The sequence below is a fragment of the Kogia breviceps genome, chromosome 1, assembly GCF_026419965.1.
Source record: "Kogia breviceps isolate mKogBre1 chromosome 1, mKogBre1 haplotype 1, whole genome shotgun sequence".
Taxonomy (NCBI): Eukaryota; Metazoa; Chordata; class Mammalia; order Artiodactyla; family Physeteridae; genus Kogia; species Kogia breviceps.
In genome coordinates, this window is record NC_081310.1 from 186,737,522 (window position 1) to 186,764,402 (window position 26,881).

General features: G+C 49.1%; 1 protein-coding gene across 2 annotated transcripts; it reads right to left on the reverse strand.

Annotated features, from left to right (window-relative positions):
* Positions 1–26,566, reverse strand: CDA (cytidine deaminase). 2 transcript variants are annotated; one of them, XM_067016117.1, is made up of 4 exons: positions 26,407–26,566; positions 15,800–15,911; positions 3,254–3,341; positions 1–147 (listed from the first exon to the last, which is right to left on the reverse strand). In XM_067016117.1, exons 1-4 carry the CDS (start codon positions 26,558–26,560, stop codon positions 121–123), a joined length of 381 nt encoding a protein of 126 aa, XP_066872218.1. In that variant the 5' UTR covers positions 26,561–26,566; the 3' UTR covers positions 1–120. The 2 variants fall into 2 exon arrangements, with proteins under 2 accessions (XP_066872218.1, XP_058909560.1); XM_059053577.2 differs by lacking the exons at positions 1–147; positions 3,254–3,341 and adding exons at positions 5,243–7,148; positions 10,805–10,862.
* Positions 26,567–26,881: the final 315 nt, after the last annotated feature.

The following is a 26,881-nucleotide window of genomic DNA, read 5'->3' on the forward strand; positions in this document are numbered from 1 at the left end:
TTAAGGGACATGTAAACAGCAGCTCTTGCTGGAGGGATCTTCAATTATCTGAAGAGTTCTGGTCCCAGGCTTGCTTGGCCATGGTGTGGACCCCTGGCTGGAGACAGGTGGCCAACTGTTTCAGCAGTTTGTGTGTTCTGATCTCTCCTATGGGGAGAAATAGGCCCCTTGTCATATGCAATCATATTTATTTGGGAGAGACATAAATAAATAAGTAGATGAATTTCCTTCCAACTTATTTATAGAGGCACATGGAAATCAGATATTTAATTTTTTGATCAATCTCAGAGAATTTTAAATTACAATTTTAAAATGTTCTGTTGAAATTGTCCTTTGGAGAAAGGTAAGGAAGAGAAGTTTAGAGAAACTTCACACTCCAGTGACCACAGGCTCAACCATGGAAACTTAGTCAGTTGGGGCAAAGATCTCCTTTAAAGTTTAAATCTACCCATCTGCTGTGTGTCATTATCATTACAGCTCTTTAATGTTTACTGAGAAGGAACAAGAAGTTCTCTGAGATATTTAATATTTTAATGAAAAGGATTTTCTTTACTCTCCTAGGAATGTAACCTTTTACCATAAGGCTTGTAATGACTATGCAGCTTGTAAGACATTCACTAAAGGGGCATTGCATTGATGTTTTTGAGTTAAAGAGTGCAGTTGTTATTGGCCTATGGGTTTGTTTCCCTAAGCTGCAAGTAAACCTGCTGAACCTGTGATGCTTAATCTACCCACGTGTAGAAATGAAATCTCCAGGCTCAGATTAATTAACTGTCCATTGTAGACGGTGCAGTTTCTTGCTCAACAGAGAGCACTGGACTCAATCATTTCTCCTTCTGTAGAAAAGTCTAAGGTGCTTGTGACATGTCTAAACTAAGCACAGCGTGAAGCTCAGTTCTTCAGCAGACCTCTGTATAGAAAGGGCAAGCAAAGCAAAACAAAACAGAAAAAAACCCACAAAAGGGCAAGCAGGTGGGTTTCAACACAGAGAAGCTTCCAGCAGGGATCACAGGGTTCCATATTCTCCCTTCTCAGGGTAGAGATACAGCTTATTGTGTGGGCCCCAGGGGCTGCCTTTCGTAGGGATCACGGCCCTGATTCCACTGTCCTCATCTGTCCTCCTGAGAAGGAAGTCTTCCATGGTGGTACCATGTCTCAGGTCTCAGGGGAATCATCCTGAGTTTCTCCCATAATGGTATCCCACGCTGATGAATTCAGGGATATGGCATATGCTTTTCTGCTAAAATATCTGTTTATACTGCAGATTTAATATTCTGTCTGGGAGTCTCATTCATTCAGAGAATATTTATTAAACATCCAAGGCAGGCTTTACTATGCTCAGCCACAAGAATTAGAGGAGAATGGAAGGGGTTGCTGGAGAGGCCACGGGATTCTTTTCTGGTATACACTCTGCTCTGTGGCATCCTGTGTCTTCATTGTACCGTTTTCCCTCCAGGCAGCAAGACTGTATAGTTTTGATAAAGTGCATAATGCATAATATTCCAAGAAGCATCATTTAACCTTCCCCTAAAGGACATGGGGGCAAAAAAGGCTGATGCTAATATAAAAATGGAAAAAGACAAGACTTAAAAAAGAGAACTGTTGAGGGCTGTTTGACCTTCCCCCGTGGGCGATGTCCTTTGGCACCATTTCAATGCTCTTTGTCTCCTCCTGGCAGGAGACAGACACGTTTTCCCAGGGCAGCAACATCCTTTATCCACAGACCATTTCAGAAATGTTATCTGTAAGTTGCCAGCAGAGGTGGAAGGGGTTTTTGCTAAAACTGTTGACAGAGCAAAGCTGCTGCCAGATCAAAATCCAGCTACTTGGAACTCCTGGGCTGTAGTTTTTGGAGGTTAGACTCTGACAATGATGGGCAGAGAGTGAGATTTCATTGGGAAGAAGTGTCTCTGTTTTGCCTGGGCAAGATGGATGCAAATGTGGTGGTGATGGATTGTGGAGGTGTGGTGTTGTTGAGACATTCAGACAGTCTGTGGTTTATGCAGTCCGATAAATTTGCTGCCCTGCGGTGATTATTCAAAGTATAAATATGGCTATGTCACCTGCTGCTTAAAATCCTTCGCAGGCTCTTTGCCCTTGCCCATTGCTCTCAGGATAAAGCCTAAGCTCCTTAGCCTGGCAGAGAAGGTGCTTCACTCTTTGGCCCTAGCATCTTTCTTGCTGTCCCCCTTCCCTGCCCTGTGTGGTCCAGCAATACTGAATTACTTGCAGTTGTCCCAAGCATCATGCTGATCCCTCTGTCTTAATTTACCTCTTTGAAAGAATCCCCATTCATATTTGAGGTCACCTCCTCCAGGAAGCCTTCTTTGACCTTTCCTAGACTGGGAAAGATGCCCCTTCTCTGTCTCCCCTTCTAAACAGTCAGTTCTGTAAGGACAGGGACTGTGATTTTTAAACCTTAGATCCCTAGCACCCAGCATGCATGGGGCCTGCTGGATCTCCAGCCCTCCCAAGCGGGTAGAGAGAAGAAGGGGCTGGGCTATCTTTCAAACTCGCAATCACATGACTCACTCCACCTTCCCAGGGGTAAGCCAGAGGAGAAGCCAGAAGGAAACAACATGAATGTCAAATAGCTCACTCCCTGCCCCCAACAGAATCAACTGCTGCGTTTGCTCTCTAGAATTTACACTACATTATTGCTAAATGAACCTCCTTTTTACAAGCTTCTTTCTTTTATTCTTTCTGTTTTTTTAAAAATTAAATGTCTTTTAAATAAAAGTAATATGCATCCTTGGTTTAAAAAAACACTAACAGTATATAGAAGGGCTCATCATGAAAAGCAAACGGTCTCCTGTTGCAACTCCCTCTAAGCCCAGAGGCACGCTATTTTACTCCTTTGGCTATTTCTTCTATGATTTCCTTCAGTTCTCTACTATCTCCTGATTTGGCAGACTGAGCTATTTAAGGCACAAAGCTGACCATGTCACCCCACCCCACCCACCCCGTCTGAAACTGATAGCTGCCCTTTGGAATAAGGTCAACTCCTTAACAGGGCAACCAGGCCTGCTTCTTCTGGTCCTCCTGCCGCCCTTACCCACTCTTCTGTTTTCTTTTTTTTCCCTGTCTATGTGCATTTTCAATTTTTACATCTTTAGAGTGACACCCCCCCCACCCCCCCATCCATGGCTTTGTGGAATCCTCTCCCCTTGACTGTGGGCTGGACTTCAGTGACTTCTTCTGAGGAACAGAATTTGGCAAAAGTGATGGGATGTCACATTCATAGTTAGCTTACCAAAAGACTCTGGCATCTGTCTTGCTCCCTCTTTTGCTCTCTTGCTTGCTTCTTCTGAGGGAAGCCAGCTGCTGTGTTGTAAACTGCCCTGTAGAGAGGTCCAAGTGACAAGGAACTAAATGGTAACAGCAACAGCCCATAGGAGTCCTGCCAACAACCACACCTGTGAGCTCTGAAGTGGATCCTTCCCCAGTCAAGCCTTTGGATGAGCCTGCAGCCCCAGCTGACACCTTAACTGCAGCCTTGTATGAAACCTTGAGATGACCTGGATTAGCCCAGAGTCCTGACCTGCAGGAACTGTGTGATAATAAATTTTTGTTGTCCCAAGCTGCTAAATTTTGGCATAATTTGTTACACAGCAATAGGTAACTAACACAATCATCATGCCATTTTTTTTTCCTGTTCAGTCGTAGAACAGGAAACAGGTTTTTAATTTCCCCTCACTTAACTTCCCCTTCCCATACCCCCTCAAAAACTATTAACAGACTAGGTGTTCCTTCCACGCCTGTTTCTGTGCTCATAGAATTTGTATTAAAAAAATACTGTGTGTGGGTGAGACTTATTAGGCCATTCCATCATTTATTCTTTTTTTTTTTTTTTTTTTTTTTTTTTTTTGTGGTACGCGGGCCTCTCACTGTCGCGGCCTCTCCCGTTGCGGAGCACAGGCTCCAGACGCGCAGCCTCAGCGGCCATGGCTCACGGGCCCAGCCGCTCCGCGGCATGTGGGATCTTCCCGGACCGGGGCATGAACCCTCGTCCCCTGCATCAGCAGGCGGATTCTCAACCACTGCGCCACCAGGAAAGCCCCCATCATTTATTCTTGAACAGCATTTTCTGGCTTCATTTCTGACACAGGCACCCAAAGTACCCCTGGCACCCATCGATCATAGTTGTGCCCTGCTCCCTCCCCAAAGGAAATCCTAAAGAATCTTGTAGTTTACATAAGCAATTAGCAGCAGCTGTGGCAAGAGGCACAGAAATATACATGCTTCTATTGGAATATGTCCATGGGAATCTGGGACTCAGCTTTAGGGTCCTGAAAAACACAGACAGCCCTGAACAATAGAGCACATGCTGCTCTGAAATCACAGCCCTCAGAACAGCAGGACTGCAAAATGAAAGTGCTTTTATTTTAAACAAACATCCCAGCTTCTCTGCAGCCAAATGGGTGTCGTTCTTCCAAAGGGACATTGTTCAAATAATTTCTGGAATCCTTCTTTGCAACTTGCCTTCCCCAGTCTGTCTCCATGAAGTGTAAGAACACTGGCCTTCGTCCTCCAGACCAGTCCTCATTCTTTGACCCTCCCCAAACTGCATTCCGTAATGGGCTGACCCTTCTTGTGCCCTGGCTGACATATCCCCTCCTCAGGGCTGCTTTGCCCATTCTCAGGCAAGCTCCACGCCTCCTGCGACTTGCCCCTGGAGCACTTTCTTCCCCTTGGGTGACCCTTGTCATGAAGTACTAGGATCATTTAGATGTCGTTTGCCACAGGTAGACAGAACCCCGTGAGGGCAGGGATTTTATGTCTTATTTACTATTGTATCCCCAGGGTCAGGTCCCAGCCCTGCAACACAGTAGGCACTCAATAAACAACTGTTAAATGAAGGTAAAAGCCTGTTTGCAAAATCAAATCCATCATCAAAGGACCCAAATTTGTCACCCTTAATAAAAGGAACAGCTGGCATGTATCAAGAGCTTACTGAGGAGCCAGCGCTGGGCTCTCAATAGGGCATTATTTCCTTTGATCCACACGACAATGCTGTACGCTGGGAACTGTCATCCCTGATTTACAGATGAGGAAATTGAGACTCAGAGCAGTGAAATCGCTTGCCCAAAGCCACACAGTTTGCAGGCTGTTCAACTCTGAAGTTCAAACTTTTAACCATTGTGCTATATTGTTTTTTTTCTTGTTAAATAGAAAAGAAAAATGCTTTGGAAATTTAAAAAATACAGACATGTACAAAGGAAAAAAACCACTCATCTAGATTCCCATCAAGCAGAAGTTTAACGGATGTTAACATCTTGGCCTATTTTCTTTCACCTTCCTTTCTTCTTTTTCTTTCTCCACTCCTCTTTATTGAGAACATTCAGAAGAGTGTGCTGTAGGCCGCAGCAGCCATTTCTAAAGAAAGGCAGGCAGGGTGGAGTTTTGCATCATGCAGAAATGTGGGAAATACTTTCCCGTATTTCTTGGTTACTGCTCCCAGGATGGCAGCAGGTAGGTCTGGGTGTATAATGGAAAAGCCAGTCTTACCGGACAGTAACCCCTGTAGATGCTCTGATCTCAGTAGAAAGGACTCCCAGGGAAGGGGTGAATTACCTGTCCACTTCCTGTGCCCCCAGCAACTTGCTTGCCTGGGAAAGAGGAAATCTACACCCTATTGGTACCCTAGCCACCAAAGCTCACCCCAAGGCCAACTCCTCCAGGGAGGACATCCAGAGCTGTCAGCCCCCTTTACAGGGCCAGCCTAGCTCCTTCCCTTATTCAGTCCTCACCTCCCTAATTGTACCAACAGACAGTCCCCTCCCTGACCCTCCGCACTCCCCAGAAGGCAGCATGCCCCCCACAACTATGCCCACCCTGCACTTGGTACCCGCCTGGACCACAGTGTGTATTTCTGTGCATTAGTCCTGTTTACACCTCTCTCTCCCCATCAGACTGCAAGTTTCTCAAAGGCAGAGACTGTTTCTTATACATCTTTCTCTCTGCAGTATTTGGCATATAAAAGAGACTCAGTAAATAAAGGCAGCCAGACATCAGCTGTGGGGGAATGGAAAAAACACTCAGAGTCAGACAGACCTGGTTCAAATTCCAGATCTGCCACATCACAGCACGTGGCAAAGAGCAGGCACTGTTTCTAGACCATAGTGGGAGTGACAGGACCTGGATTCTGGTTTGAATTTTGCTGCAGTCCTAAAGCAAGTTACTCAACCAGGGCCCACACCTGTAAGAAGGGGGAGATAGCTACTTCGCCGAGTTGTCAAGTACTTTAAATACAAAATAATCCACGCAAAAGTACTTGACACAGAGTAGGTCCTCATAGAGACATTTGCTATGCTGTCTAGACAAACTCACGCCTCCCCCTTTATACTTGGGGATGACAGCATCCAGTGCCCGGGTCTAACTGAGCCCAGAACGACTCTAGAAATGGCCGTTGGCAGTAAGATCCAGCCCAGCGGCCTCCCATCTGGAGAAGGCAGGGGCAAGAAGCCTAAAAACTCAGCTCTCCACACCAGCTACACAGGTCCAAGGTTCCTGTTTCCTCTCCCAGAAGAGAGAATCCAGGTCTTTCTATAAAGACAAATCACCCTGCCCCTCCTAAGAGCTACAGAAAGGATTGAGACAGAGCAAAACGTACTCTCCCGAATCAGTATATTCTGTAATGTTTATAATTAGAAGTGTCGCTCAGAGCAGGATAGAACCTTAGATAGGGTAGAACCAAGCAGGATAGCACAGACTTGGCTGGAATTTGAAAGAGGGCCCACAGGAAGGAAGAGAGGGATGGGGTGCTCTGAGTCCTAGGGAGGACAAGGAGGGTTGCAAGGAGGGACGGTGGCCCAGGCTGGAGTGAAACCCTGTATCACTTCAGTAGGAACCCCAGTGCTTGAGTGTGATTTGGAAAAGTCATCTCTGCCCAGCGCCTGTGGGGCTGGGGACCACTAGGCAGGCGTCCTCAGGTCTGTGAGTACGTCTTCATGAAGTTCTCTGGGTGGCTGTGTCCCCTTAAGCACATGTGGGAACCCAGGGTCTCCTAGGCGGTGGGTGTTCCCCATCCCTCACTGGATCTTCTGCAAGTCCTCGGGCCCAAAGGAGGCAGGCAGCAGCTCCTGGACTGTCCTGACAATGTATGTGCCATCCGGCTTGGTCATGTAGACAGCCCAGTCAGTGCCAAACTGGAAAAGAGACAGAGCCAGTGTGAGGGAAGCAGTGTGGCCAAGGGGTGAGGGCTGAGGGCCGACCTGGGTTTGAATCTGGCTCTACCTCTTACTGTCTAAAATGCCTCTCTGTACCTCGGTTTTCTCACCTGTAAAATGGGAATGACAATAATCATACCGGGTGCATAGAGCTTGAGGGAGGAGCCCATGAAAGATGGCACATTAAGCAGTTAGCACAGCGCTTGCACATTGCTAATGCGAAATCAATGTTCCATTCTCTGATTAAGGACTCACCCAGGGCTTTACCAGAAAAATATCTAACCCCTGGGGCCAGATCCCGTCCTGCTGTGAAAAAGAACAACTAATACCTGCTTCCCTTAGAGCCTCTGACAACCAGGAGAGGTGGCATGCCTGCCTAATCACACACCTGACATTGAACATGCAGGATTTCGTCATCTACCCTTTGAGGGAGGGGGGTATTATCCCCATTTTACTGATGAGGAAACTGAGGTTTTGCAGGGTAATGTCAGGAAAGCAGAGTTTTCGCCCAAATTTGTGTCCCCAACTTCCTCTTACGTAACAGGAGCTACCACTTGCTGGCTGTGTGATGTGGGGCAAATGATGAAACTCTTTGGGTCTCTGTGTGTGTCTTGATCTGTGAAGTGGTTTTAGAGACAAAAGACTGATTAGGCAGGAAGATAGATGTCCTATGTGGAGAGTTAAATCAGCTGTGGGGTAATGGAGAGAGTCCTGGAGTTGGAGTCAACAGCCCAAGGCTCTGCCTGGCCAGTGCTGAGTCCTGGAGGTGCCCGCAGGCGTTGCCTGGCACGTAGCAAATACTCCATCAATGGAAGCCATTTCTACTGATGACTTGTGCTTCCTGGTGACCGCTCAGCTTTGCCGCCTGCTGTTCATGCTTCAGTCTGAATCACCAAGTTATTACCAGGCACAATCCGTCTCTGGCTTTTTATTTTATTTTACTTTATTATTAGCTTTTTAAAATTTAATTTTATTTATTTTTTTATACAGCAGGTTCTTATTAGTTATCCATTGTATACATATTAGTGTATACACGTCAATCCCAATCTCCCAATTCATCTCCCCCCACCACCACCCGCCACTTTCCCTCCTTGGTGTCCATACGTTTGTTCTCTACATCTGTGTCTCTATTTCTGCCCTGCAAACCGGTTCACCTGTACCATTTTTCTAGGTTCCACATATATGCGTTAATATACGATATTTGTTTTTCTCTTTCTGACTGACTTCACTCTATGACAGTCTCTAGATCCATCCGTGTCTCTACAAATGACCCAATTTCGTTCCTTTTTCTGGCTTTTTAAAATTAATGTTTTAAGGAAGGAAATTTTTCTGCCTGGCGGGCTCTGCCTGAGGGTATGGGTGAGAGTTGAGTGGAGGTGAGTTTAAGCGCCAGGCCCCTGGCCCCCAAGCTTCAGCTCTTATTGTTTGCATTTTGGTTTCAGTTTTGCCTCTCCCTCCTTCGGCTTTTCCATTCCCCTTCTCTCATCTGCCAGCATCTAATCTGTTTGGAGAAAACAGCAATGAGCAATTGGACTGAGGCAGGGCCTCGGGGGTCAGGGAGTTGGCATTCTGATGTGCTTTGCTTACGTGGCCTTGGACATGCCACGGTGCTGGGCAGCTATTCGTGCCCCTCTAGCGGGAGATGAAGTGCCTATTGTGAATTCAGTGCCTTCGTGGTGGCATTTTTCATCTCGATTTGGGACATGAGTTCTGCTAACTGTGCCAGATTTGCAGCCCTGGCAAGAAGCAGAAGCAGGCGGGAGATGTTTGCATGTTCGAGAGACGCTTTGAAACCCCCAAGGCACAAAAGCAAAACTGAAGCAAGCCCCACTTCCCCCCATTTCAGACAGCTCCCAGAGCAGAAGCCCCCATGGAACAAGCAGGTCCTGTTCTGCAAAGCATCATTATATCTCCACTGGGGCCGAAAATAATTTGTTCCATTTATAGGACCGTAAAGGCAGGGAGGTTTCCAGGGGGAGCGTGGGCTTTGCAGTCAGCATGAACTGCCGCGAATGCCAGCTCGCCACTGACCGGCTGCATGTCCTTCAGCAGGTCATTTCACTTCTCTGGGAAATGGGAATAATGACCCACACTTCCCTCCAGGTGGGGGGTGGAGATTAAATGAGACGCTGTATTTACAGGGGCCAATGACGTCACATCAGAGCCCAAGGGCCTGGGGATTCTTTAAACTGGTGGCTTTAGCCTCTGGGGACTCTGGAGGACACAGACCCCTTTGCGGAGTCCACCAAAGCCACGGACATCCCCCCTCCCCCAAAGTACGTTTACACATCAAAAACTTCACTGAGCCCAGATTCAGAAGCCACGACCAAATCCACCCCTTTGTTTTTAGGATTGAAGAAACTGAAGTCTTGCACCAAGAAGATCTTTGTAAAAAGTACATCAGATCCTTTAAGTCCCCTCTTAAAAACAACCAGTGAATTCCCTTTATTCTTTTCTTCCCCCAACTTTTGTTTTAATGTTGTAAACTCATTTTAACCATTTTTTTTTTTTTTTTTTTTTTTTTGCGGTATGCGGGCCTCTCACTGTTGTGGCCTCTCCCGTTGCAGAGCACAGGCTCCGGACACGCAGGCCTAGCGGCCACGGCTCACAGGCTTAGTTGCTCCGCGGCATGTGGGATCTTCCCGGACCAGGGCATGAACCCGTGTCTCCTGCATCGGCAGGCGGATTCTCAACCACTGCGCCACCAGGGAAGCCCCATTTTAACCATTTTTAAGTGTATGATTCAGTTCTCTTTATTCTTGGAACAAAACATACCCTCCATTCATGGCCTACTGCGTGATCTGGCCCCTGCCCACCCCTCTGACTTCACCTCCTATCACCACACCCCCCAAGCCCTGTTCTCTCTTTGTCCCTCATACGACTCATCCAACTCACCAAGTATATGGACGTTAAACTTGCTGCTTCCTCCGCCTGGAAATCTCTAGACCTCGGTCTGCCTCATCTTTTCTCATTATTTATATCTCTGCTCAAATGCCGTCTTCCGAGAGAGGCCCTTCCTGGCCATCTAAAGCAGGGGGTTGGCAAACTTTTTTCCATAAAGGGCCAGGTAGTCAACAGTTTAGGCCTTGCAGGCCATAAGGTCCACGTTGTAACTCCTCATCTCTCCTGTGGTGGGACCAAAGCAGCCAGAGGCAATGGGCGTGCCTGCGTGCCAATAAAACTTTATTTACAATAACAAGCAGCAGTCTGGATTTGCCCCTGGGCTGTTGTTTGCTGCCCCTTCTGTCACTCTCGGCTCCTTTTTTCTGCATTCTTTCCTCTGTAGCCCTCATCCCTCTCAGAAACTCTACTGTTGATTTATTTTGCTCCTTGTTTGTCTGTCTCCTGCACTAGACTATAACGTCTGTGAGTGCAGGGCCTGGCCTGTCTTTTCACTGCTGTCTCCCCAGAGCAAGGTCAATGCCCAGAACAGAGCAGACACTCAGTAAGTATTTGTTGAATGAAAGAATAATTTCCAATGATTCATGCAAGCTTGGGAAGGCCTTAGGAATCAGCCAACCCAGCAAACAGGACAGTTGCTGTGTCTCCTCGCTGGCAGCTTGGCTCAGCTCCCAAGGCCTGGGGAAGAGCAGGGAGGCATCCGTTCCAGAAAGAAAGGGAAGCAAGCTGCTTACCTCTCTCATGACCTGCCGGCAGGCACCACATGGGGAGATAAAATCATCTCGCAAGTCACTGCGGAAGCAGAGAATCAAACACGGATCAGTCTCTTCGGAGGCCAGAGGACAATTGCTAAAATTCAGGCCCCAAGTCCTGCCTGCCTCCAGATTAAGTTAAATCCCACCAGGCAGTTCCTGGTTCACAGGTGTGCTGAATCCTAGAGGCTGAGAAGAAGCGCACAGAGCTTTCCGCACTTGCAAGAGGCAAGGCCACGGGCAGGACCATTACTTTCATCAGTGAGTTCAGTAAACGTTTAGTGAGCGCTTACTCTCACCAACGCCCCAGGGACACAAAGGTCAAGGAGAATTTGTCTCTGGCCTTCAGGAGATTGCTCAGCCTAGTGGGTGACAGAGAAAACTAGATGAGTTATCATTTCAAACAAAAAGCAGTAAGAATGCATGGTAACTAGGAGACCCTCCCTGACTAGGGAGGGAGAGAGAATATTTTGTGGTGGAGGTGGCATTTGGCCTGGTCCTTGGAGGAAGTGTAGAGTTCATACGTCACCATTAGTGAGCACCTGCTCTGCCCCAAGCTCTTTACCAGGCACTCGATAGACATTCTTTCATTTAATTCTCAGTATAACCTGAGTGTCAGAATGACCATTTTACCTTCAAGAACATATATTCAGTGAAATGAAGTAACAGAGTACTCTTCTGAAGCTCTGGGGTTTTCTGTGTTGCAGGCAAGGGATGTAGTATGTGCAAAGGCCCTGAGACATATGTGAGTCAATGAGAAAACTGGGCTCCCTGCATCAGAGAAAGTCAGAGAAGAGAAGCTTACAGCCAAGGGATTGTCTCTGAGAGTGAAGGCACCTGAAGGCAGTCCTCCAGCCCTGAGGAGGACAAAGGATGGTGTTTAAAGAAAGAGTAAACGGTAAGAGCCTCCAAGCCTGATGAAGCACCAGAGGTTAAGCCAGTGGCCCCCATCATCCATGCTCTTCTGAGACCCACAGCTCTGTGATACCTCTGGACGATTACAGGATTTAAAATTTGGTTCTTGATCAGCTCTTCCTTTTGCTAACTATGTGTGGCTTTGACCAAGTCATTTTAACCCATGCAAGGGTCATTTCTTTGCCTGTAAAATGTGGGGAATAATGTCATCCACTTTGTAGGAATGCTTAGAAGATAAAATGAGATCAGGTGTGCAAAGGCCTTGGTAAACTTTAGAATGCTATACACACATTGTTATCGCCTCTGCTAATCACTGGCACTCTTCCTTCACATATATAAGCTCTGTCATAATTGTAGTACCTTGTCATATACAGTTTTATTACATACTATGTGCTTTATGTACTATTGTGTAATTAATTTACCTTATTGTGTATTAACAATAATTATCATATTGTTTAATAGGTGCCTAGAATGTGCCAGGAATCCTCCGAAGTACTTTATAGTCATTATCACATGGTAATCGACAGACATTTATTTATTGAGCACCTACTACGTGCCAGGCACTGTCAGTGCTGGGGCTACAGCAGTGAACAAACCAGGTAAAATTCACTGTTCTCAGGAGTTTTTGACTAGTGACATGAGCCAGATAACCAACCAACCAATCAACCAAGCAGTCAACCATGTATCAAGTAGAGACAGAGACAGATGCTATGCATTGAATAAGGCAGCTGAGGGGAGAGAGAGTGGAGGGGTGCGATTTTATTTAATCCTCATGACAACTCCCTTTTACATGTGGAGGTCCAGTCAAAGAAAGCCTCTGCTCATGGAAAGGTGGGTCCTCTCTGAACACACTCTCAGCCAGCTTCAGAGTAATCCCATGGGAATGTGAGAGGGTGGGGACCCCTGCCCAGGGTGCACCCTGAGCCAAATTAACCCATCTGGTTACCAGGTGACTGATGTTGCAGCCAGAGCCTCTCATAAGCTCTGTGGAGGCTGGACTCTGTTATTTTTTATTTCACTGTACACATGTTGGCTCAGAGTTTGCTCTGTGATAGGCGAGCATGGGAGGGAACAACGAAATCCAATCAGAGAATCCCTGACTTCAAGGACCTTGCCATCTGGAAGGAAGATAAAATCTGCGTGCCAATGTCATAACTACAGGCAGACTGTGGTTAGGGTTACGGGAGAGGTGTTCTAAGTGAAATTCAGCCTCCCTTCCATGGCCTAGAAGGCCCTGTAAGATCTGGCCCCTACCAAGCTCACCACTTCCTTTCCCAATCTTGTGACACGCATGGCTAACTGCCCAAGGGACAGCCCCTTGGAGAGGGTGACCTGCATTGGGGTTTTCAAGGTGGGGTGTGAACATGCATTCCACTGGAATGTTGGATTTGGTCTCAGGTTCAACCACCAAAAGTCACAAGATGGTACATCCTGGCAGCAGAGCTCTGAGAACAGGAGACAGCCCAATAATAATGGCTTACACTTACATTGCACTTCTCCGGGCCAGGCACTGTGCTAAGGGCCATATGTGTATTAACTCATTTAGCCCCTTATAAGACAGGAACTATGTAGGTACTCTTACCATCTACGTGTTAGAGGTCATGAAAGGTGAAGTGACCTGCCCAAGGTCACAGAGCTGGTAACCAGGATTTGAACCCAGGATCTGTCTACTCTGCCTTTGGTAGTTCCGCAGCTTGCAGAAGGAATAGTGATAATGTTAAAAGAACAGTCTTAATTTATTGAGTACCCCGAGTCCTCCCAACAGCACGATGGGTAGGCATTACTCTCCTCCACTTTACAGAAGAAGAGCTGGGCTTGGATTGTTGAAGCAATGCGCCCAAGGTCAGTAGTGGGGCAGGATCTGAAACCAGGTCTCCCTAACCCGGAGCCTGGGCTCTTAAGCATTACTCAACATTCCAGCCAAGAGAAAGAATGAAAAGCTTGGGAGAAGAAGCATCCCAGAAGGTCCTGGGTGCACGGGGACCTTGCCTCCTCCCTTTCCCTTTCTCCTTCTGCGCTGCCCTTTGCCTCTTCTACCTTGTGCCGGGTGTTGACAGTTTCCTGCGGTTTGTGCTGACCTTAGTCACACACTGTGGCCGGCTTATCAGACTTGACAGGCTGGAAACCTATGGACTTTGATGATGACAGCTAGGCCCCCAGTGGGGCAAGCTTATCTCCCTTGTCAGCAAAATCCCACCTGAGCTGTGCACTTTCCACTTTACAGATCTCGAGGGGGCTCTCTGAGACTGTTCACACTCACCAGTGTTAACAAGGGAGCTGGCACCTCCCATTCACCCTCTAAATCCACCCTCTCAACTTAACAAATCATTAGTGCAGTAATGACTGCTTCTCTGGCTCGGGAATGCTGGCACAGGCTGAGTACCTGGAGAGGAGCAGTTGGGTGCTAGAAAAATGCGGTTTTTGTGTAAACAAGGACATTTGCTAATCATCACTAACAAAACTCAGTCATGTTTTTTAAGAGTAGATAATGACCAAGAGAAAAAGCCTTTCATCTGGAACATTCTAAACAGAGCAGGGCCACCTTGCCAGGACAGACCTTGGTCACAGGGAGAGCTCTCGGAAGCCGGGGCCCTTCTCCAGAAGTGCATCCTTGGCTTCCGTTACTCAGGGAAGAAAACCTTCAATAATGTGGACCACCTTGGGGGCCAGACTGAGGCCAAATTTAGGATCTTATAGAAGAAGTGGGGGGACTTCCCTGGTGTCACAATGGTTAAGATTCCACTCTCCCAATGCAGGGGGCCTGGGTTCGATCCCTGGTCAGGGAACTAGATCCCACATGCATGCCACAACTAAGAGTTCGCATGCTGCAACTAAGGGGCCCGCCTGCCGCAACTAAGACCCAGCTCAACCAAATAAAAATAAATAAATAAATATTAAAAAAAGAAAGAAATGGGGGCTGGTTTCTGTCACACAGATGCCACAGGCCTTGCTCTCAGCCCCTACATTTCTGCCAGAAAGGTCCTGCATCTCCACCACAATGAAGAGATCATTCACACCTAGTCCGTGACCCATGCACGTGGATGTCCCTAAAGACCAACACTTGGTCAGCCTTGCAGTCTCTTTCTGGGTGGATTCAAAATTTCCCAAGTTATTTTCCTTGCACGTTTATCTTGCTACGAGAACTCTCTCTCATAGACAATGCAATAGTACACACAGAAGCAATTCGTCATTCAATCAGAAGCGTAATGGGGTCCAAATTAATAAAAGAGCCCATTCACATGCTTTGAATCCTGAAGCCACTGAGTCTGGGTCCAGGGCCAGTAAGAACTCAACGAATTCCCTTTGAGGGCACACACGAGGGAACTTGGATAATTATGCCTGGGGCCTGTAGAGAGAGTTAATAAACGCTGTTGTTCAGCCAGAACCTGGGCTGGAATCTGATCAGTTTAGACCATAGCCTGGGTTTGCCTGGGTGTCACCCCACCAGCTTGTCCTTTTATCCTGGTTCTTGCACCTAGAGGTGATTGATGCCAAGTGAAGGAGCTGGCACAGTGAAGGACGGATCTCAGTATCAGCTCAAGGAGAGCAGGGAAGAAGGTTTCCTTTCCTAGCACAGCATGGCACAGTGGAGCCCTGGAGTCAGACTCTAGATATGTATCTGTCCCGGCTTCGCCACTAATTCCTAGGAAGGTTGCTCATCGTCTCTGGGTCTCAGTTTCTTCAACTGTAAAATGGGTATAGTGGCCAGGCAAGTCTATACCAGGTGATTTTTAGGTCCCTCTAGCTTTGTTTCTATGCTGCCTTTCTATTGTATCTTATAGGGATTCTGTTGTGTTTGTGCTATTAATAGAACAAGCACACGCCTGCCTTTGTCTTAGAGTTGTCTTGCTTGTTTACCTGCTCTTCAGGCTCACCAAGGGCAGAGCCCATTTCTTATTTATCTTCTCCCCTCAGCACTCAGCACAGCCCTAGAGTGCCCCACACCATGGGAAGCGCAGTATAAACACATGTTAGATGAATGAATGGATGAATAACTGGTGTGTGGTGGATGTTGGCTGAATAGATGAATGAATATGGCTCTGAGCAGCCTTTCCCACTCACCTGGAGATAGCAATTGCCCTGAACTCTTTGTACCCTTCTGAGATGGCCTTCTGGATGGCGGTTTGTTCAGCACAGACGCCCAGTGGGTAGCAGGCATTTTCTATGTTGCACCCTGAGAAGAGAGGAGAGCCCAGTGCTATTTGCAGCAGAGCCACTTCCTGGTTGCATGTGTAGAGTAAGAGGCTTGCCCCATTCCAGTGCTGGGAGGGACCCGCTACTAGGAACAAGGTGTGGGCAAGGAGAGGGCAACTTGACCAGAAGCACTGGGAGACTCCGCGACCCACTGGTGCAGTGGTTTTTCCCAAGAACCTCCCACTCTCATCACTTATCTGATGCCTGCATTTCGAAGCACAGCCTGGAAGCAGGGGCAGCATCACAGGGCAGATTAACTCAGCCTCATCTCCATCAGGTCAGGGCCAAGGGAGATGCCAAGGCTTAAGAAGATGAGCAGAGCCCCCCACCCTGGGTCTCAGAGACAGAAGCCACGGGGCGGGGTGCGGTGGTGATCCTGATTCAAAGATTGTACGTGAGTAAAAAAAAAATTTTTTTTAAAATAATTTTTGGCCATGCAGCACGGCGCCGCGGCATGTGGGATGGTAATTCCCCAACCAGGGATTGAACTTGTGGCCCCTGCAGTGGAAGCGTGGAGTCTTAACCACTGGACCGACCGCCAGGGAAGTCTCCAAAATTTCTGGTGCGGATACCAGCTGTCAGAGTTCAACCGGGGTTCTCTGTGAGTTGTATTGCAAAACACAACTGTCAAAACCAACAAACTAACAAACAAAAGCTCTCAAGTTTGCAAAAGATGTTTGTGATTGCACAAAGGGATTTCACCCCAGGGGGTTCTCTGGAGTGTCCCTGGGGACAATGGGCAAGGGCTGCTCCCAGGAGACAAAGCACTGGCATAGCCAGATTGGCTGACTAACAGACTCCGCATTTTCAGGGAGGTGAGGCCATGAACCAATGGCCACAGGAGCTGGGCTTTCCCCTGACCATCAGGGTGTCATAGTCAGTATGTCACTCTTCACAGCTTGCCCTTCTCCCTGAGGCAGGATATTCATTGTTCCCCAGTATTCATTTTCTCCTTCTTCCTTTAAGTAGTAATACAAGTGATTCCCATTCCCATATGGCTGATCACATGGCCACTCAGAGACTATATTTCCCAGCCTCCCTTGCAGCAGAGTACGGCCATGTGACTAAGTTTTGGCTAATGGGATGTGGCCCCAAGTGAGGTAGGAAATTTCGGGATCACATCTCTTGTAAAGAGACTGCTTGCCCTTGACTTCCTTTCTTTTCCGCTCCATAGGCTGCTTTGGGGTGGGACAGCTTTGAGCGCGTACTTTATGTTCCTAGGGATGGAGGTGCAACAGCATGGAAGGAACCTGGCACCCTGGCCAACTCCTGGAGCAGAGCTGAGTTGCCAACTTGCCCTGGACCCGCTGCCTACTCTGAATCGTTATGTGAGAGAAAAAGAGAATTCTGTCAGGTATGAGTCAGTGTATTTTGGGATATTTTTGTTACAGTAATTTAACCTGTATCTAACTAAAACAGAAATTTGTGCTAAAAATAAGATGTAGCTTTGACCAAAAAAATAAATAAATAAATAAAAAATATGTGGCCTTGGCTTAGCAGTTGGGCAATGTGAAAGAAAATACAGATGTGGCAAGATGGAAAGCTGATGGCCCTTGGTACTCTGTGGCAGATTATTTGGTAAAACCCCACCCTGCAATAACCTGGAAGGCCAACCATGGTACACACCCTTAGGACTTTTCTACCTAGCGATGTGAGTCAGCCCTGTGGCAAAGATCTGAAGATCTGATTAAGGCTGTCATTTCCACCCAGTCTTTGTTTCCAGGGCCTCAAGATAGCCACCATTAAAATGAGGCAGCAGGGCTGGGCTGGGCAGGGAAGCCAGTTAGAAGTAAAGGTAGTTGGTGGGCTTAAGAACTATTGCACGGAGAGGATTCTTTGGGTGTGCTACTTCTGTATGAAAGTGGAAGCAAACAGACCAGAAGGTTTCTAAGTTTTTGATAGATTTGGATAGCCAGAGTAACCAAAAGTCTGGCCTACAAAAGCCTGTGATTGTTCAATTCCTAAAGAAATCTGGGGGCCCCAAGACGCCACCATCAGAAGTAAGTTGAGAGAGCTGTGTGTCCTCAAGGAGAGCGTTCTCTCCGACACCCACTTCAGAGGTAAGGCTGAGGAGGATAATGGTCAAGGAAGAAGCGCCCAGAGGGCAAAGCCAGGGGCCCCAGTGGGGGTTACCCCCAGGGCAGAAAGGGGAGGCAAGGTGTACCCCGGGGCAGGGAGTTTTCACACTTCTTGCCCAGCAGGTCTGATAACTGCATGGACTGGTGGCCGACAGGTGTTCTGTTTCCCTAATGGGAGATGTGATGACTGTTAGCCTTTCCTGCTCCACGTTGTACATGGCCAGAGTGGGTGTGAAGTGGGGGGCAGATGATTATTTTTTAGGTTTCAGGCCACTGGATTAGCAAGGCCACACCTGGCCTGAGAAGTTGGACTGTGCACCACCAAGGGATCCCGCTCTTAGAACAGGATGCAGTGACTGGGTGCACCTTGGGCTGTCACCCTCAGAAAGTTCGTAAGTGGGTCCTACGTGTGGGAGGAAAGACGTACAGATACTTACAGGCCACAGGGGGTCTAGTGGCAAAGACGAATTGTCCCCAGTGTTGACACTCTCAATAGAATCCATTGGAGTTTAGTTGGGCACATGCCTACCCAGCTGGAGACTATGTTTCCCAGCCCCCCTAGAAGCTTGGGGTAGTCCTATAGGGATAGCCAATGGGATGTGAGTGGAAGTGTTGGGTGAAACCTGACCTGCACTGGGCCAATCAGAGTTCTCCTCTGTGAGGGACCACCAGTCCCTCTCTAACACCAGGAGTTGGGCCTGGGCCCAACTAGTTTCCCTTCTTTATGGAGAAGACCAATAGGAGGCAATGAAATGGACACTCAGATGAGAGACGGTGGGAAAAGAGTCTGGCCTCCTGATGCCAGTTGCCCTTGAGGCCCAGAGACACTCCAGCTCTGCCACCATTTAGTTATAGGAACCAATGCACCCTCCTTTGGCCTAAAATGGTTTAAAAAATAGTATTCCTATCATTTGCAACCCTACAGAAATCAGTTAATACAGTTGGGATACAGGACAGGGAGCTGCAACCATGAAAGGAGCGGTTGATATTTATCGACTGCCTACTTTGGCAAAGCATTTGTTCATATTCACAAGTGAGTTGCTGTAGCCTGGATAAGTGGCCCCTAAATGCTCAGGCTCTCTGCTAGGTCAGTGAAAGTTAAACGAATAAATGAATGAGTCATTCTTGCTCCCCACCTAGTCTCCCCAGCCAGGCTCCTGATGCCTGCTGGAAATGGCTTCCTTTAAACATACCCTTGCCTGCTCATACCTGCCTGCCCCTCCCACCTTTGCTGACCTGTGACCTTGCTGCATTTGACTCCTGCCTCTCCCAGAAGCAGAAGAGTTGCTCCCCTCTCCACTTCCCGTCTAGCAACCCTCCCACCCCTGCCTCATCCCTGACTGAGGGACACTTTTCCCATTAGACGTGATTCACATACATCTTGGGTTTTGCTGATGTGATGTTAAAGCAAATTGCCAGACTGCAAAGGGCCCGGACTCTCGGGACGATTGCCTGTGTCTGCTTTTGAAGTTCACAATGACCTCATGTAGAGAACTCTTCCTTTACTGTGTGTCAAAACTTCAACCGGCCAGTTAAGGAGAGGGAGAGTTTGTTCTAGAAGGGAGTGCACTCACATACCCTACTGTTCAAATAGAGTTTTGTAGAAAGATCCGGTAGGTTCTGTTCTGCCCTGGGACCCTTTGCCCTCCTGGCTCTGAGAATTTGGGAAAGGGACTGAAACTCCTTGAGGTTCAGTGTCCTCATTTGTAAAATGAAGATGACAGCACCTTCCTCTCAGGCCTCTAGTGAGAATGAGTTGAAATCACGTGTGTAAAGCAATGAGCATAAAGCCTGGCACAGGGTTAAGTGTTCGGCAGCTGGAGTTGCTGTTCTTAATTGCATGAAGGTCAAGGCTTTGGTGGTGGTAGGCCTGTATGATTGAGCTTCTGTTCCTTCCAGACAAGGTGTCACAGTGGCCCTGTCTCTGTCCTTCAGGCAACTTTGAAGTTCTCTCCATGACTACAAGGCCCTCGCAATCTGGTGCCAACCTGCCTACCTCCTGGACCTCAACTCCTTTTGCTTTCCAGCTGTTCCCCAAGTATATAACTGCTACAGGGCCTTTGCACTGGCTGTTCTAACTGCCTGGAACTCTCCTCCCCCTATAAGCACATGGCTCACTCTACCCAGGTCTCTGCTCAGACGTCATCTCCTCGGAAAAACCTTCCCTGATCACTCTATCTAAAATTGTTTTCTCCCCCCTCACCTCCCACCCTCTTAATCCATTCATCCTGCTTTAACACTTCACACTTTCCTGAAACGAATGTCTTTAATATCTAATTCCCCCATTATCCCCCAAGTAGAAATTCCTGAGGGCAGGGACTTTGTCTGTATTGTACATTGCTGTGTGCCAAAGGCCTGGAACAGCCAGTGTGCCCAGGGCCTAAAACAGTGAGGCCAGTGAGGCTCTCAGTTACTTATTATCGAAAGAGTGGAATTTCCCACTTTAGTGCTAAATCTCTGAGATGCAAAGGAATAACTGTATGTGGGGCATCTAGCAGGTTCAAGTGTAATTTCCGAGTCTTGCTTCTAAAAAAAAAAAGAGGAGGAGGAAGGGAGGAAGGAAACCCATAAACTGTTGATCCTGAAAGGCCAGACAATTTTGTTTTGCTTCCCTAAAGCCCAGAGCACAAAACGTCATCTATACAGGCAAACCAACTCCATTCCCTGTGTTCTCTTCACTGACTCTGAAACACACAGGAGAGACGGGCTGGGATGGCACCAAGCTAGAAATCCATAATTATAAGATTGGACCAGAAATAATCCTATGATGAGAGAGCTATTATTACTCATTGTTTTCTTTTAATCTTTTCTTTTATTGCTCTCCTTTTATCTGCCAGGCACTGGCGGAATACTTTATCTGCATTCTCTTGTTAATCTTTTTAACAACTCTATAAGGCAGATCGTATTCTAACCCCATTTTACAGCGGGTAAACCCGAGGTGGGGGTCAGGGAGTCAACTCACATCCTGGCATGACAGATACAAAGAAGTGTCTTTCTCTGTGGCACTTCGGTGAGGCCAAGTTCTGAGGAGGTTTGTTGCTTAAGGCAGGGCCGGAGTCGGATGTCATCGAGACATCAGCCAGGAAAGAAGTTCTCAAGGAGGTGACTGGGACCCAGTCCCCCAGAGAAGAGAGCACTGCCAGAGAGCGTGTCCCCCTCTCTGCGTCCGCTGTGCCTTCCGAGGGATCTTAAGATTCGAGCAGGTGTGCACCACCCTCAAGCAAGTGGGCCTCGGCATCTTCCCGAGGGCTTCTTAAAGAGTTCTCAGCTCCACCCGTGGAGTTCCTGCCTTAGTAGTTCTGGGTTGGAACCCGTTAACTGGCACTTCTTTTTTGCGGTACGCGGGCCTCTCACTGTTGTGACCTCTCCCTCCCGTTGCGGAGCACAGGCTCCGGACGCTCAGGCTCAGCGGCCATGGCTCACGGGCCCAGCCGCTCCGCAGCATGTGGGATCTTCCCGGACCGGGGCACGAACCCGCGTCCCCTGCATCGGCAGGCGGATTCTCAACCACTGCGCCAGCAGGGAAGCCCTAACTGGCACTTCTAACAAGTTCCCAGGAGGTGCTGAGGCTGTGGGTCTGGGACCACACGTGAGAATCACTGGACTAGAGAACTGCCACGTTCTCGTGCTTGAAGAAATACTCCACTCTCTCCGTGTTCCTGCCTCTGCTGCAAATGCAACGCACAGTTTCACGAATGGATTCTATTCCAACTCAGCTATAGAGTCGAGGGATTTTAGCGAAGCTCATCTTTGTAATTAAGCTGCTTTCGAGGGCAGAGGACCAGTGCACGAAGCTGGGGTGGGGGACACAGCGGGAGCGAGGCGTGGTGGAGGGGGGCAGGGCTGTAAGGAGAGGAAGCTGGTTAGGGAAGCCTGCTTTGACTCACCTAGAAGTGCTATGGGTGGGGGTGGGAGCCTGCGTTGGGTCAAACGCTGTGGAGCGGGGCCATATAGAGCTCCAAAGGGTGGTCCTGGGGGAGAATGGGAGCCCAGGGAGGGAATCAGGGGCTGGTCGGGGGAAGACAGATGAAGGATTAGGTTTAAAGGTTAAGCCAAGACAAGCTGAATTCAGCAATTAACCAGGTTGTCCTTCAACGTGGTTTTTTGTTTTTTAGTATGTTTTTTTTCTCCCAAATTAATTACACGTGATCCAGAAGTTACTCCCCCTGCCTCCCCGCCAAATGGCAATGAAACATACGGAGTGCTGCAATCCCTCTGAGGAAAGGGAGAGACAGACCACCACCCCGAGAGCATGAGCTGAAGAAGAGAAACTCCCCCATCCCTTGGGTGATGCCCTCAGGGTGGTTCTCCATGAGTCTCCTCCACGCCCTCCCACCCGGCAATCCACCCACCGTCGCTGGCCGAGCACCATCACGTGGGGGACCCCGGGCTGACTTCGTCCCCCCATCCCCCTTGTGTCCCATCTTAACTCTTCTCTCTGTGTCCTCACTGCCCCTTCCCCCGGCATCTCTTTCTTCCCCGGTGAGCTCCTCCTCTCGCTGTCGCTCTCCCCACGGCAGTGACAGAAGGTAATTGTTGTAGTTATGAGCTACCATCCTGTTGGCCCAGCTGCGAGGGTCACAAGGCCCGGGCCGGGGTCAGGGGTAATAGAGGAAATAAGATCATTATTATGAGATTGTGACAGCAAAGCTCTCAGACTTGCTTTTGAATCGGACAGAACACCAGCTGCCTCTGAGAGTGCAAACTCCGCGGAGGCTGGTCTTTTGTTCAGCTGGAGACAGTTTCAGAGCTGGGCAGACTTGTCCCGCTGTGAGTTGTAAACTCAGTGTCTAAGTTCAGCTGTGCCCTCTCTGCCTCCTAATCGTCTCTAATTCACCCCCTGATGCCCTATCAGGTTTCCTCCGGTTGTTCAAGGTCCCTCCTCTCCAAGCCCTGCCTCACCACCATCTACCCTTCCTTTCCTTCTAAGTAAGGAGATCCAGGGATTCTGGTAAATGCCCTCCATCTGTCCCCCCATCCTCAGCACAACTCTCTCCGCCCCCTTCTGTGTATCCACATATCCTCATGCAGCGAGGGGCAGCAGAAAGAGCAAGGGATTTGGAAACAGATCAAACGGATCCTCAGTTATCTCATTTATAAAATGTGCGTTTGGCTCTTGGTGTGGTCTGCTTGGCACCTCCGCAGTCCTTCTTGTGATAATAGACCCACCCACCCTGCACTGAGAAGGAATATGTGTGTGAATCAGCTGGCCCCGTCACGCTACCCCATCACGACAACCGTGATTGGCCCAGGGATGTGCATGTGATTGGAGATGGACCAATCAGAGCCCTTCCCTGGAATTTTTCCATCTCGAGCTAGTGGGGAAGAGTTCTTTCCTCTCTGCTTTTAAGGCTGCAAGAATGTAAACTAGGGATGCCTGCACTCATGTTCCCTGATGCCTGGAGAAAGCCCACCTTTAGGATAAGAGAAAGAAACCAGCATCCAGAAGGCTAAAGAAGAGCATGGTGGCATTTGAGTTCCTGGATCCAGCTGTCCCTGAGGCAAGTGCTACCCTTGCCCATTGTGGTTCTTGTTGGTTTCTGGCATTTGCAACTCAAAGTGCTCTGACTAATGCATGTGACACTCATTATCTCCTCTCATGTGGTGGCTGTGAGATTACAAAAGATCTTTCATAGAAGTGCTTAGAGAATGCTTAATCCATTGTAGTTATTAATATGGTTGTTGGTCCCTGCCCACCATGTCCCCAGCACAATCCAGCTCTGTCTCATCCTTTCCCTGGTCTCCGTGGTTAGAAATCCTAGAACCACGTTCCTTTCCTTTATTCTAATACTGTCCACCCTAGACCCAGTCCATTAGTCCTGTATAATCCCTCTCAGATCTTTCCTTCTTCTTTATCCCATCTGCCACTGTCCTAGGCTAAACCACTCATTCACGCATTCAACGAGCCTTAACTATAGGCCAGGCAACATGCTGTCAGTGAGTAAGACAGACATTGCCCCCTGACACTCTTTCCTCTGTCCCAGTCTTCCTTGAGTACCTGTCAGACTCATTGTCCTCAAACCCCACTCTCCTGTTACTCTTCTTGGCTCCCTACTTGCTACGTCATCAAATCTCGGCGTCTCTACCTGGTCTTCAGAAGTGCTCCACAATCTGCCTCCAAATCACCATCATCATCCCATTAACAGTAGAAGCAGCCGCCATTTGTGATATTCTTATTTTGGTCAAGAAACTGTGTTAAGCACTTTAGCTCCTTTAAAGGCATTAGCTCATTTAAAGCCTCACAACCGGGGGTGAAATTCAACATCTTTAATGACTAATGCAGCACAGACACCAACAATCAGGGAGGACCGCCAGGCCAGAAACATCAGCTTTGTTCACAGCCATCCTGAAAGGCCGGTATTGTGATCTTCGGTTTACAGATGAGTAAGCTGAGACTCAGGAGGGTGAAGGGTCTTGCCCAGGGTCACACAGCTGAGAAACAGCAATGCCAGGATGCAAACCCAGGAGCCTTTAACTCCTCCAGGGCCTGTACCCCATCCCATAGGAACTCCATAAATGCCCACCGCATGACCCTTTTTCCGGGGACGTCAGGTCCTTCCCTGCCCTATAAGTAGGCCACACCTCTGCTCACTTCATCCATTCTCTCCTACAATCATTGGTTGAGGCTCCCACTTTGAGCCATGGCCTGTGCAAGAGGAGGGGACCTCCGTGGGGGCAGGGACTGTCATTTCTGCTCACAGTGGTATCTCCAGCACCTGGTATATTACCTAGCACATAATTGGTGCTTAGCAAATATTTGTTGAATGAATAAATCAATGCAAGGACGGGGAGGGCCCCTCTCTGTACACCATCTGGAGGGGACATGGAAGCGCTGGAAACAATCAATGGCTGATTGCATGTTCAAGGCCCTGAGACATGGGGCAATGTGGATTGCAACGTTGTTTGAGGTGGTGGTTAATGGTTAATGTTCATCTGAGCCCCCCGGCCAGGACTGCATTTCCACATGACACTCAGAGATTCTTTATTCCCCACAGGAAAGCAAACTTGGGAGTCAGGGGAGCTCTGGGTTCCCATCTCAGCTTGTGAACTTGAGCATTTAACCTCTCTGAGCCTCCGTTTCCTTCTCTGCAAAGGGCCAATATAATAACTGCCTTGCAAGACTGGAAAGGTTAGATGGATAACATGAGTCCCGGTCCTTTCACATGGTAGCAGACGCTCAAGGTTACCTCTCCCCGCTGAAAGATGTTTAAGACCCAGGTGACTCGTGAAACCAGAAAGAACCACAAAAGACAAAAGATAAGATGAACATGAAGGACAGCCCAGAGGGGCCACGATAGAGGGGGAGGTGTGGCTCCCGGCCAGAGTCGCAGCTGAGCAGTGGTGGAGGCGAGGGGCTCACACCTGGTCCGGGGCTGCTGGGGGTGTGGGTGTGGGTGGGGTTACCAATGAGAGGCACGCAAGTGAGCCTCCGGTCCTCTAGCTGCTGCCCAAGCGGAAGGGGGACTCTTGGCAGCAGGGCTGTGGCTTCCCATCTATGACTCTGGGCCAATTCTCATCTGCCCTGGGGGCAGGGCGGTGGTGGGAATGGGAGGGGGGAGGGGCACGGCTTCCCTGCCACCTCCACTTCCCCTTACCCACTGTCCTAAAAGAGGAAGTCCCTAAGCTTAGCAAAAACAGGTCTGAATTTTTGTTCAAGTGAGCTTTTCTATAAAAACAACAAACCAAAGAAAAGGAGCTTAGGAACAGATTAGTGCCAGATTCCTGTCCCTCCCTCCCTAGGCCGGCACTCAGTGCTGGTTACCCAAACTCTGACTGCCTTCTTTCCCTTAGGACCCTCTGTAAGGCCCACACCCCACTAATGAGTAACCCCTGGATTCCTCGATTTCACCCCCAGCCATCCCCCTGGATGGTAGGCGACAGGAAAAAAGCAGGGTTTGAGGGACCCTAGCACACGTCACAGCAACCTGTGTGACCTTGAGCAAGTCATGTCACCTCCGGACCTCAGTTTCTTCATTGAAAAGTGGGCATAACACCTGGCTCGGTGCGTGGGCGGTGAGGACTTGCCTTGTAGCAGTGGAAGCCTTTGTAGGGTGCCGGATGTAGAGGAGGGCTCAGAAAGTGTTAACCTTCTCCCTGCCAGCTCAGGGACTGCAGATGCTCTGCGTTTATGGCATCCCTTCCCTGCTTCCCCTTCCCACTTCCTTCCCCATCTCTCCTCAGCTTCCCAGTCCTCCAAGAATGGAAGGCCACTGGATCTGAGCAGGATATTGATCCCCCTTGTCTGGGACAGCAAGCAGGGCAGGGGTGAGTGGTAGACTTACAGGAGCGGCCCAGGGAAGAGGGGAGACAGTGCCCTCCTTCCGCCCTCCCTTCTTGTCCTCCTCTGGCCTCCCACCCAGGCTGCCACGGAGGGGGACCCCAAGGCACCGCCCTTACCCGAGAAGATCCTCCCGTCCCCGGTGAGGAGGGCGGCCCCCACGGGGAAGCGACTGTAGGGGCAGTAGGCGGACTTCTTGGCCTCCCGGCTGGAGAGCAGCAGCCGCTGGACGTGCTCGGGCTCCAGGGCGGGGCGGGGACTCTTCTGGGCCATGTCGGTCCCCTGGGGCCCGCGGAGGAGTGGAAGGGGAGCTCCCAGCCAGTGTGGAGCCACAGCAGCTCCTCCCCCGGGGTGTGTCCCTGCAGAGAGTCTCCCAGGTGCGTGCCTCTGGGGATGCTGGGCGGGGCCAGGTGAGGGAGAGGAGCCCCCCTTGGTTTGGGGACAGAGGGTGTGGTGTGTGTCCCAGTGTGGAAGGATGCCACTGTGTCCACGTGTGCTTCACACTCTCCCTTGGGGACCGCTCGCACTGCTGACACACTGATGGGTGAGAGGGTCAGTGGATGGGTGCCACTGTGATCTCAGCTGGAGGGAACC